This window comes from Accipiter gentilis, chromosome 33, assembly GCF_929443795.1.
Source record: "Accipiter gentilis chromosome 33, bAccGen1.1, whole genome shotgun sequence".
In the NCBI taxonomy this organism is placed as follows: Eukaryota; Metazoa; Chordata; class Aves; order Accipitriformes; family Accipitridae; genus Astur; species Astur gentilis.
The window spans coordinates 14,562,102-14,574,392 of NC_064912.1; the positions used below are offsets into that span (position 1 = coordinate 14,562,102).

A 12,291-nucleotide genomic window follows, 5' to 3' on the forward strand; every position below is an offset into this window, starting at 1 on the left:
GTGTGTCCATATCAGCTTTTTGGGCTCAAAATTACCACTGTAATATGTAACATAGCAGAACAGCTAAGTAACCAGCTGAGGTACAGGCAGGAAAATTGGCATGCTGCACCTGTGTCACTGCAGCCACCTCTTGGCCATGGAAAAATCAGGCATTACGAAAGCATTGCCTTTCACTCCCATCCAGAGAGGAATGTTGGAAGAACTGAACCACTACCTGAGGAGTTCTTTGGTCCCTTCCCTGCCAGATCCGAGGAATGTGAATACAGGCCCACAAGAAATCCAGGGATGCAGTTGGGTCAAACCTGCCAGAAGACAAAAGAAGGCAGATTTGCAATTAGAGTCAACACAGCCCTTGGGCAGCACACAAACACATGGTAGTGTCTCTAAACATCATGAGTACTGTGAAGAAAGAAACATCTGCAAATGTAAAAATAGGATCCATTAAGTCCCGAGAAGGGGTTTGGTTCTGTTCCCAGATTATGACTAAATATTTGTTGCAATAAGCACAGCACAGGGTATAGAGCTGAACAAATGGCATTCAGCAAGAGTGTGGCGGCTACACAGTCTTGTACCACAAGGTCAGAAGTCAATCATCAACACAAACAATTGGTACAATCAGACCAGTGACCTTACTGTCCCAGTGTACAGAACATCCTATTCTGGCTGTTATCCTGGATTGCAGAAATTCATGAAATTGTTAGTGAACACAAGTTCCATAATAAAATAATAAGCAAACCAAAATACTACCAGCTTTAGAAGTCTTGCTAGTTTAGTCATGTCCTGAATTACTACTATTAGGTGTTAGCATTTCCTGGTCCATAAGCATAACAGGTTTAAGCAAGACACTACTACAGTGGCACTTCAGTATTTGAGAGCAATGTACAGAAGTTGAGAGCCAGGGCTGCTCCAGAGATCTTGAGAGCCTGATGCCAGGAAGAGGGTTAGAAAAAGACTGGTCATGGAGTCTAGTACAACCAAAAGATCCAGCAGAGCCTGCCCAGGTACAGAGACTGCCGTCAGTTCACTATCCAAGCCATCTTGCAAACCCCATGTTCATAAAGATTATCAACAAGGGCAATGCTAGATGGATTACCCAGCGATTAGCACTTCCTGTTTTGAACACAGCCAAATCTTTATGTGCTGCTTCCATCAAACAGCAGGTAATATTTATATCAAGGTACACAAATCAGCATGACTGAAATCAGCATCCTTCTCACAAAGCCTGTTTTTGGCTGGGTTACATCTCCTGGCAGATGCACCGTGGAACGTGGCAGCTCTTGTTCTCAGCTTTTGCTTGTTTTTTCTTACACACGACGAGTTGCCCAACTCAAAACTCCTTGCTAGGCCTGAAAAACAAGACTTACCTTTGCTCCTGGTTTCTGCAAAGCAGAAGCCTGATACACTGGTGCAGCGTGGTCCAGCTGGACTGGTGAGTCAGAAGAGCCAAGAGATATGGGCGGAAGGAGGGCACCTGGGACCCTGCCTGAAAGGACCGAATAAGGAAGAGATGTAATAAACAGATCCTTGCTGTGAGGTGGATGTAGGAGATACTACGTATATTACAGAAGGATGACAATCCAGGCAGGCAGACAGCACAAAATACAACACATGGATTTAGGATTTGAACTGTAGTACTTTCTAACAGAACACAGCATCAGCCGTTTCTTAGCTTCGGCATAGCACTTCTGGGCAAGCTATTTATCTGTCTGCAAAAATACCAGTGAAAACACAGCTGGCTCGGCTCTTATGGGACTATGTTGTATCTGTAATGCACTCTGAAGTCCTGAAAAGAGCACAGCTGAGGAAATATAAAGATAAGATGAAACATAAGCCTTGCACTGAGAAGGATGCACCAGAATTCCCCCCCTAGTCAGCCTGTACTGTTCTGTAACTGGTATAGCAACATGTAGCAAAACACAGAACTACCCTTTCCCTGTTTCCAGGTGCAGGTCACTACCCCAGAAAGGTGGTTTCAGCACAGTAGTCCCTCTACCCAACAACTCTTACTTTGTTCCAGGAGAACAGTAGCTTCTGCTGAAGATCAGGGCAGCTGCTGATCACCTCTGGGTCCAACATCTCCAGCCAGTCATTAAGAAGGCCAGAGGAGGGCCCTAGCCAAGCTGCTTCAGTACTGAGGAGAAAACAAAGCCAGCATCAGTGGTGGTGTTGTGAACCCCGACCTACCAACGAATTCCCACCATTGCCTAGGCTCACCTGCAACTGTCCAGCTCCTTCTTCACTGGAGTTTCTTCTTTGTCTTGGAGCAACAAGGAGCTCACCACAGCAATTGGTTTCATGGCAGGAAACCTGGTAGTAGTCTCAACAGTAGCTGAGAAGAGGACTGTCAGCAGTTCCTCCAAGTACGGAGAGTGAGTTTCAATCAGACCTTGAAGGACTAGCAGAGGGAGAAAGATGTCACTCATTAAATTCAGGATGTGGCGAGAGCTATGGAACCTTAAAAAAGTGTATCATGAAGGCAATCAGTCCAGCATTCCTGAAAGCCTGGTTCAGTAAGGAACAGGGAAGCCAATTTTTATCTGGAATAGTAGGCTTCCATTTCTCATTTTGTAAGCGGAAACCAGCAGTTTGCCAAGAGACTTAATCCCAGCCCCAGATCAGTTTATAAACCCACATACCAGTGCAGGGGAAAGAGGTGATACAAGATAGGACCAAGTTTAGATCAATTCACATTTTCTGATCCAGGCAGAAGGCAGCTTCCCACAGCCTGCACAGTAGGCACTCCCTTGCTGGGCTGGAAGTTCAACCTGCTGCTGCAACAGGGAAGGAGAGCAGAAGGACAGCCATACCTTTGCTGATGAGATCCGGCTCCACATTACACTTCTCTCCTGATTTCAGGGTTGCAATGATGGCACGTACCGTGGAGCTGATCAAGTCAGGGTCATGACGGAAAGTCAGAGCTTCTGTGAGGTGCAAGAAGCCACCTCGAACTGCAAAGAAATCACAGCATTGGCATCACAGGGCCAAGCCAGCCCCCACATCAGGCTTCCCTTCTACAGATGCACCGTGTAGCTCCAGGGCACAATTACTCAAACATACAAACACAGTACACCCTACTGCCATTTTATTCCCACCAAAACTCTTGACAGCTCTTCTCCATGTTACAGGGACATGTGGCTAAGAGAAAACTATATAACCACAAACCCATTTCCATGCCTAAGCTCTTGGTTACAGACTCCTCCTCCCAACAGATGGCAGATGATAAACAACTCTATAAGTGACCTTGTTCCAGAGGTATTCTTGCATGCTCACCTTTCAGGACTACAGCTAGCACAGAATTCCTGGCCTGAGCAATTGGAAGTTTTCCCTGAAAGATCTGCTGTGCTTGGTGAGATGCTACCAGGTATGTACTGCTAACCTTCAGAGCTAAGTCACTTGTTTGCATCCTCAGAGAGTTTATAAAAACCTCTCTTCACTACTCCTAAGCATACCTCTCTAAAAGGCAGCCCACCGCACTTTCTGGTCAGGGTGCAATTTTGTTTCCATCCCTTTCTTGTCCCACTTTGTGCACCCTGTGTCACGTAAGTTGCACAATGCCCATACCATCACTGATCCTGTGCCTTGAGGAGTACTGCACAGCAAAGGCCTTCAGCTGAGCACGCAGAGGACCATCTTCCACCGCAGGGTTCTCCAACCACTGCAGCATCTGCATGAGGACTTTGAAGAAGAGCGAGGAGAAGGCAGTGTCTTGTGGCATGCAGCGCTGGGGAGTGCAGCAAAAAAGACTTGCTTATACATACTTCAAGAATACAACAAAGATAGCAGGAAAGGTGCAGATAATGGCACATACTGCCAAGCATACATAGAACACACCTACTCTGATGGACCATAGCTCACTCAAATGAAGGCAGCGGCTTCTAGGGTACAAATGCAAGGCAGAAGACTCAGCTGCGCACACAATACCTCTCCTAGCATAACTAAGGGTAAGTTTGTGCCTTCTTTCATCATGATGAAAGGAATGAGATATTTCATTGGATAAATCTCAGTCTGCTCTCATGATTTCTTTAAGGAATTACAGGCTTCAGCCCTCAAGTTGTCTGCAAATGCCCTGGCTTGCAAGACATGTCCATGCTACAAACCAGCACAGACTAGAGATCCCAAAACCAACAGAGACCCACAGCTGCAAATCCACAGCACTGCACAGTTACCAGACTAGGTAAGGTACACCTAACCCTGCACATAAGCCCCAATTCTCAGCAGTGCTATGCTAATGTGGCCAGCCTGCATCCAGATGCTTTTGTCCAGGCAACCTAAGTCCCTCTGTGTCATGCTCCCCAGGCTCCATTTCCAGCATTACACAGGTAGAGGGTCTGCACATAGCAGAGCAGATGCACTGCAGACTTCCTGCTTCCTCCTCACCCCTCTTTGTTAAATGCTACAAAGATTCTCATCTTACACCACTCACCTGATACTGGTACAACTGGCGCATCAGCGGGCAGGAGATGAAGTGGTTACGATGCATTGCCATCACCAACGCACCGCTGTGTGGCGAGTTCATCAGTGCAGCTACTGCCTGGAGAAGTCGTGCTGTGATCCCGGTCACCTGTGTGTTCCCTTGGCGGATGCAAGCCAGTTCCTGCCCCAGGGCCTGCTGTAATGCCAGGGCAAGCGGGCGCAGGTTTGAATTCTGCCATCGTGGGTCTGGATTTAGTGGGAAAAGCTGGTAGGATACAGAAGGGAGTAAGTTTATGAGAGAAAATGAAAGGACTTACTATACCATAAACATCCTCAGGCAGAGGACTGATTTACCTTGTACAATTATACTGACTGTGGGCTAACTGGAACCTTCCGATATAGCTTTTTCAGTATTTTAGTGCCTGCTACAGCAACATACGCAGCATCTATGCAACCCCAACATGACTATCAACACTGATACTGTGGGGGAATCGCTATACTACCCAAATACAGGCAACCAACTTGGCCAATTAATTCCCTGTAGGCTCCTTCTGGAGTCAATGGAGAGACAGAGGCTCTGCAAGCAGACAAGCCAGAGTACAAATGCTATTTGCACACAGCTTTTCTGCCAAGGCCCTGCAAGCATTTCACAAATCCTCCATCCACTGCTGAGAGGAAAAGCACTATACACAGAACAAACAAGGTACAGGGATGGTAACATGCTAGTAGGCACTGACAGTATTACGCATGATCAAAAGCCACATCATGTTCAAACTACAAGAAAAAAAATCCTTCCAGTATCAATTCCACCAGGGTATAATGGCGCAGACTCATTGCATGCAGGGCTTTCATAGTTATTGCCTGCAAACACTGCAGGAGGAAGGGGTCGGAAGATGCAAGTATAAGAGAAATGGATTCTGTAAAGCTGCTGCAGGGAAGCAGCTGATCAGCTAGAGGTTATACCAGTACCTGCAGAAAGATGCCTGCCAGATCATCTTCTGGGCCCAGAACCCGGACCTGGCTTAAGGCCCGGATTCGGCTCTGGCCTTGAGAGTTCTCAGGACTAGATTTTGACCTTGCAGTCTCAGCGCTGTCTGCAAGAGGAATAAAAGAAAAGAGAGAAAAATGCCATTATGGTAGCTAGCTAGCATCTGGAGCCCCAACACTGAATCACCTTCAGCTTTACAGTCTCTAACTACTGAGGAATTCAGCAGCTTTTCTCTCGAGGCCAAGCAAAACCTATTTTTCCATATCACTCAACAACTCATTGTAGTAAACTCTAAAAGTATTGGAATGTCTCCCTTTGGCAGGAGTGGAAAACTCTAGCAAGGACTGACATCTAACTGTAGCTTGCTGATATATTGCAACACACCCTTTTAAAGACAGCTCTTGCTGTCCCCTCTCAACAGCAATGGAGGAAAAAAGGTTGGAAGATGACTGGTATTCGGAAGTTTAGGCTATCCCAGGCAGTACCTCGGCGGGCTGGTAAAGAGGCAGTGAGCAGGGAGTGGAAAGTCTGGCCTCCTGTTGCTCCTCTCTCATGCTGAACCTCCACAAGGTGAGCCATGTAGTCTGAAAAACAAAAAAATATGAACACTTCATCATCTCACCCTCTTTAGTAAAGCATGACAGAATTGATTGCTGTTCGTACAGCTCCCACAGTGAAAAGAATTTGATGTTCCTATGGACTTTGTAAACACAATGCTTTTAAGCCTTGTTTCTTTTACAACGTAGCCTCCAAATTACTCTTTAGACTCTCTACAATCCAATCCACAAAATCCTCCTCTATTTCAGGAAATACAGCCAAGGGCCATCCAGAGAAGCTCTAGGGAGGTGTCTACAGTGACAACAGGCTGCCAAAAGCTGCCAAAGCAGCCTGTGCACACAGGAGATACTTGTGAAAAGTGTTCAAGAAAGTCAAATGCTAAGTCAGCCTCATATGAAACTCTTACTCTTGTCCATGATGTTCTGCTCCAGCGTCTGTGGGTCATGAGATACTGCCTGATCCAGATACTGCAGAAGTTTGCTCATGCTGGAAACTGGGATTCCAAAGGACTGAACAAAGAGAAGCAGCTGCTGTGGCTCCAGGTCCTGCAGGGCTGAAATATACAAACATCAAGTCCTCAGACCTCCGAATTGCCCACAGAGGGTCATCTTTATTACGTGATCTTTGTGTTTTTGGCTGGACCAACAGTGACACATTAATGACAGGGCTGCAGAGAGCCTGAAGCCAGAAGTCTGACAGCTGCCTACTATATTTTCTTTCCTCTGCACATCATTGCCTTCTTATTGCATCTTCCAGTTAATTCACTCACTGGCTAATTTGATCTTCTGTTTAATTTGATCAAAACCTCAGGAACCCAATAATTCGTATTAAAAAATAACTTCCACCCTACCTGTTGATGGCTGCAGGCAGGAATTATTGAATAATTCAATCACTGGCTATAGAGAGCTGTCATTTAATTAGCAAGAAAGGGACAAAAGCTCTGAATACCAAGAAGAAAAAGAGCACTGATGAGCTGTGCAAGGACAAAAGTAATTACAGGTATAGCTTACATCCTTCAGACCCTGTTTTCCACATTGCAAGCACAGCATGCATGCCCTATGGAACCAGTGCTGTGCCTGTTTGTCTGGTGACTGCATAGCTTAGATCAATCTGAATCGTTGTAACAAAGATGGGATTCCAATTCAGAGTCTCCCATTTTGTTTAAAATACACAGAAAACGCAATATCCATACAGACTCACTTCCCTACTTTAAAATTAATAGTGACTGCATATAAAAGCTAGCAAGATTCAGCACTTGGATCAGAGTGGGAGGAACTGCCTTCCATACTGCAGTCAGGAGCCCTACCAAAGGCCCTGACCTCCTCTTCAGTCTCAGCTTTCACTGAGTTCTGCTCTTAATGCTGTGGGGATTAACCCGTGGGGTCTGATGGTTAGCAAGGTTGTATCCCTTCTCAAACCCTTAGTACATGAACTACACAACATGGCTGAGCAGGGAATCACCCTGGGGCATCCTACAACATTCCCTGCCCAGAATCAGCTCATATTCTGTACATCTGTTTGACAGTCCTATGGGACATAGCAAAGAATCTATTGTATGTTTAGATTGTGACTGTCACAAAATCCAGAGACACACTGCTTTCTAAATCCAAGCTGCCTGCTCAGCTGCAGCATCTGCAGTGACTGATGGCCCCACCCAAAGGCATCCAAGTAGGATGGCTGGGCACACAGAGGACTTGAGCAGGGAAGCCTCTCCCTTTCCTTTCAGGAGGGTCTGAAACACCAACAAACATTCCACAGGCTCACCTGCATCCACAAGACGTGGAACCTCAGAGCGGATCATACGCAGCTTTAGCCAGTCGGGGAGCAGCAGAGCCTCCTCTGAGGTGTCAACCAGAAAAGCAGTAGGAAGGGGCTTTTTCTCCGGGAACCATATATCCAGTAAGGTATAAAAATCACCATCCCCTGCTTAAGAGTGGATACAAAATTTATCTCCCATGTCCATAAGCACCTAGAACACCCTGCCCTTCTATATACAAATCAATACACCAGAACACTTTATTGTTCGACAGTCAGACACAACTTGGGAATAAACAATATCAAGCAGAAATGTGAACTACATGTCTGAGTGCCCAGTTCTCACACTACAGTAAGTCTGAGTCCTTCTTGTTTAGCAGGGAGGGACACCCCATCATTTTAATATTTCCTTTTGTCTGCAAAAGGCAAAAAAATAAGCCTTCATTCTGTGCGACAATACTCTGACAGATCTTACAGCTACAAACAAGTACTGCAAGGTACAAGCCTGTGAGTAGAATGATTAACATCAGCCTGACCTCTTAGGAGATGGCACATAGAGGAAAGGCTCTCTGTATTGTCCATGACCCCTTGAATAAATCTGAGCACACTTCACTAACCTTGAGGTGGCCCTAGTGTCAGGAGAATAACCATGGCATGAACCACAAGGATGTGCATAGTGGCTGTTTCCCCACTAGTCCAACGAAGGAACACCTGATCCTGGGACTCTGACTGGAAAAAGGCAGAAAAAACCCCAGGATTAACAAAGGTGGGGAGAGAAAGGAGAATGAGATCTGTCAGATACAGGTGAAAGGTGAACATGAGAATGGACAAATTTAGTCAGATCAAAGTTCCACCTAGCCCAATATCTCCAACACTGGCCACAAAAGATACTCAAGGAAAAGTTAAAAAAGCGTTTTACATACACATACACTTGGCTCTGATATTATGCCAACATTCAGTTATTTTCAGATCAGGGAATTCTTGAGTCAGACATGATTTATACATACTTAGTAATCCACAAAGGGCTTCTCTTTTGTTAAACTTGTCCAGTTTCTTTTACCTGCTTAAGAAATGCAGGAAGGCACTCACCCAGCTGTACACCTCCTCGCCCTCCTTACTCTGCCTCATGCGTTTGATGTAGCGAGAAAAGATGGAGAGAAGAGCAACAAGCACTGCATCTGATTCAGCACAGTACGAGAGTTTTGAGAAGAGGTGAGACATGATGGTAGAGCGCTCCACTATGAGTCGGGCTACATCCTGCAAGGGAAAAAGATCCGTGAAGTCTTTACTGAACAACACAGCCAGGTCCTCCTGTTTCATTGTGTCACGTTCTCCAGTTTCCATCATCAGCCCAGTTAACACCACTCTGGAGATCAAGGTGTAGAGTCAGGAGTAGAACTGTCACAACAGGGAAAATGCCAGTGCTTTGCATGCATCTTGTGATACCTTACAGTATCCCCAGTTGTAGCACGGCTGCTTTCTGATGCATCCCACTACAAAGTGAGCATTTACCTAGTAAAAATCTGCATTTCTCTCAAGAAACAGATCTGCTGACTCTTATAATTTAACCTTCTCCACGTATCTAAATAGATCTATGGAAGTAGAAGGAGCATATGAGCCTTAAAAGCAATGAAAAAAGCACCCAGAGATAGAAAAATGAAATAAATCATTGTTTAAAAAAAATTGCCCAAACCTTTTTAAAAAATAAAATAAATCAGAAATCTAATGTTGTTTACAAGAGAGCGCATATCCCACCACTAAGGTTCCCGACTTCCCATTCTCTCCCCAGATACATGTGACAGCAGGTTTAGCACCTGCTTATTTGTGAAACACTGCCGTGTGGTGGGATTTCTTTCAAACCACTATCCACTCTTGCATTCCCCATACCATCTGAGATGGGCTGCTGGACTAGAGGTTATTGCTCTGATATCATTTCATGATATGAAACCAAAGATACAGGTTGCCTTCCAACACATACGTAGAAACACAAACACGCAGTTATCAGATTCACATACTCCCCAAAACCTCATCCTGCTGCTACAGCAAGTCACATGCCTACTACTGCCCTGAGACATGCCAGGTCTCCCCCATGCAATCCCTCTGTCCCAGCAACCTGGCTTCTCACCAGAGCAAGGTCATTGTGCTGTCCCTGCTCCTCCACTGGGGCATGCTGGGAGAGGTACACCAAATAAGCACTGATGGTCTGTGGATCTGTCTCCATGTGGATAGCCTAGAATAAGAATTCCTCTCATTAGAATTCAGGATTTAATGAAAACAAGCATCAGCATAAGAAAAATTCTTCTGCAAGCATATAAACATGTTGATATCACACCCACATGCAGTTTGCTCAGATTTGTTTTAACATGAGTAGGACAAAGAATAAGCTGGTCACTTACCCGTTCCAGCTACGAACACCTACCTGTTGCAAGGCAAGAGCTGTTGTTGCTCTAACACTGTCAAACAGGGGCAGCCTCGGGAGGTCTCTCAGCAGCCACTGATATCCCTGCAGCAGTTCAGAATCGCCAGAGTCTTCTTCCATGGGGTGATCTTTCTCCTCTCCATCACGCAGTCCCCCTTCTGACAGCACCAGAGACAGGCCCTGCAGAAGTCACACGGACACAGCTGTTGCATTTGAACCCATAGCTGGACCACTAGTTTCACGCTAGTGAATATCATAGAAACAAGCTTCAAACATCATGGAATGATCCAAATGCAGCACACAACAGGTTTCATATATAATGTGTTTGCTTGACAGCTACCCTGCTTGAAGTTTCGGTCTTCTCTAAGCATAAGCTTTGAGCTCTGCAATTCTGCTTGCCTTGACTATGATCTAGAGCACCAGACACTCACTCATTTACATTCCCCACAGACAACAGCTGCTGCCAATTACTCCACGTAGCACATGATCTGCTGAGTCTACACCTGAACTTCACAGGAAACACAGAAAAATCCAGCTCTATCTTAAGAAAAGTACTACTTGGCTGTTAAACAAAGAAGGCTTCTGAGCAGCAGGGAGTAGAAGTGTATTTGATGGGGGTTTGGAGATTGAGACAAGTAACTGAAGAAGGATGACATGAAACAATTTCACTGCGCTGGCTCTGGACTCATAAGAATCTAGGACTCTGCCCTCAGCTTCTGACAAACCCTAGTCAAGATTTTCGTTTTGCTCACCTTCATGGCCAGGACCCGTGAGGCCACCTGGGAGGAACTCAGGCGTCGTAGGAAATAGTCAAGCACCTCGCAGGTTGTCTGCTCATCTGCTTTGGGACCCAACAGCAAGTCTTGCAACCGTCCAAGCAACTGCCTTTGTTTCTGTTGTCTCTGTGGAGTGAGAAGTTGGCCGTTCCAGTGAAATCAAATCTGGGATGCAAAGAAAGCAGGTAACAGAAGTGATCCCCAGAGACTATTCACCTGGCGTTTCTTGGCACGCTGCTCCTTACTCTCACCCTCCTCCTCTTCTTCACCTGAGGTTGACTCATCAGCAGCATCATGAAGCAGGAACTCACAAAGGCACTGCACAGGTAGGACATCCAAGGAGCCCTCGCTAGACTGAACCAGATCTGCCAGCCATGGCATTGACTGTGATGAGGCCTAGGAAGCAGGAGAATAGCAATGCAATATCAGCAGAACATAGATGCCGCACACTGATCATTTAATTCCTGAGCAGTATACCACCTTCCCCTGCATCTTACTTAGCTTCCTTTTGCCTCTCACTCTGCTCAAGTTTCAGAGACAAGGGGTCAGATCCCAACACAGCTAAGCCATCAAGGGAGCCCACCTGTCTTTGAATGATGTTGAGAAGAAAGTCAGGATGACGACTGCGACACAGGAGGTGGCCCAAGCGAAGTGACTGGTTCAGGCTTTTCACCTGTTCCAGGACATGTGGTGGAGGTCTGCGTGGCGGGCCCCTGTGAGAGAAACAAGAAGTTATCCACAGCCAGACATACTTTCACTCTGGTGTTGACAAGGATCAGTCAGTTCAGTCGTGCATGAGGGCCACATGCAGGTGGCAACAGAAGGACAAAGACCAAGTGTGACACATATCCCATGGGCTACCAAATCTCAGGGCTCTTCTTGCCCACATCAACCACCTTATGAGCAGTAGGGTTTCCTGACTAGCATTAACTGGGATTTCACGATAGTGCCAGACTGCAGAAGGCTACTTACTGAGGGTCCAGACTTGTCAGCTGTGACAGCAAGAGGCTGCTGCTCTCTGTAATCGTTTGTTTTGTGGATGCAGCAGCCAGATGACCCTCAAATGCAAGAATCTCCTGTTTTTCTCTCTGGGAGATCTGAAGTTCACGATTAATCATCTCTGTGCGCGTCTCCTCATCCGTCAAGGTACATTGAGGATAGGAATAATTACTAAGAAAATAAGTTTAAAAAGAAAATGGTTATCTTGGCCTATTCAAAAATCACAAACCACAGTCAGAAAGTCCCCAGGACCTCGGCTCCATTAGGCAACGTATTAAAAACAAGGCAGCTTCCCAATAAGGCCAGGGAGGCCGAGACCTTTTCAGCAAGGCACATCACAGTCATCCCTCCCTTTTTCTCAGCTTTATTCCCCTGCTTATAAT

At 46.0% G+C, this 12,291-nt stretch overlaps 1 protein-coding gene across 3 annotated transcripts in view; it reads right to left on the reverse strand.

Annotated features, from left to right (window-relative positions):
* The window catches only part of INTS1 (integrator complex subunit 1), a 29,995-nt gene that overhangs the window by 7,465 nt on the left and 10,239 nt on the right, over window positions 1-12,291 (reverse strand). For 2 of the 3 annotated variants that reach the window (XR_007504547.1, XM_049791580.1), the window contains exons 18-36: window positions 11,882-12,079; window positions 11,493-11,622; window positions 11,126-11,305; window positions 10,886-11,035; window positions 10,134-10,313; window positions 9,840-9,944; window positions 8,804-8,971; window positions 8,332-8,443; window positions 7,724-7,885; window positions 6,366-6,512; window positions 5,887-5,985; window positions 5,383-5,507; window positions 4,424-4,678; window positions 3,562-3,721; window positions 2,808-2,948; window positions 2,215-2,395; window positions 2,008-2,131; window positions 1,365-1,483; window positions 215-302 (exon numbers count right to left, since the gene is read on the reverse strand). Coding sequence is in view for 2 of the 3 variants with exons in the window: in XM_049791580.1 (XP_049647537.1) it covers window positions 215-302; window positions 1,365-1,483; window positions 2,008-2,131; window positions 2,215-2,395; window positions 2,808-2,948; window positions 3,562-3,721; window positions 4,424-4,678; window positions 5,383-5,507; window positions 5,887-5,985; window positions 6,366-6,512; window positions 7,724-7,885; window positions 8,332-8,443; window positions 8,804-8,971; window positions 9,840-9,944; window positions 10,134-10,313; window positions 10,886-11,035; window positions 11,126-11,305; window positions 11,493-11,622; window positions 11,882-12,079 (2,824 nt within the window). In the remaining variant the exon portion in view is untranslated. The remainder of the gene's footprint in view (window positions 1-214; window positions 303-1,364; window positions 1,484-2,007; window positions 2,132-2,214; window positions 2,396-2,807; window positions 2,949-3,561; window positions 3,722-4,423; window positions 4,679-5,382; window positions 5,508-5,886; window positions 5,986-6,365; window positions 6,513-7,723; window positions 7,886-8,331; window positions 8,444-8,803; window positions 8,972-9,839; window positions 9,945-10,133; window positions 10,314-10,885; window positions 11,036-11,125; window positions 11,306-11,492; window positions 11,623-11,881; window positions 12,080-12,291) is intronic. The other variant, XM_049791581.1, reaches the window with a different exon arrangement.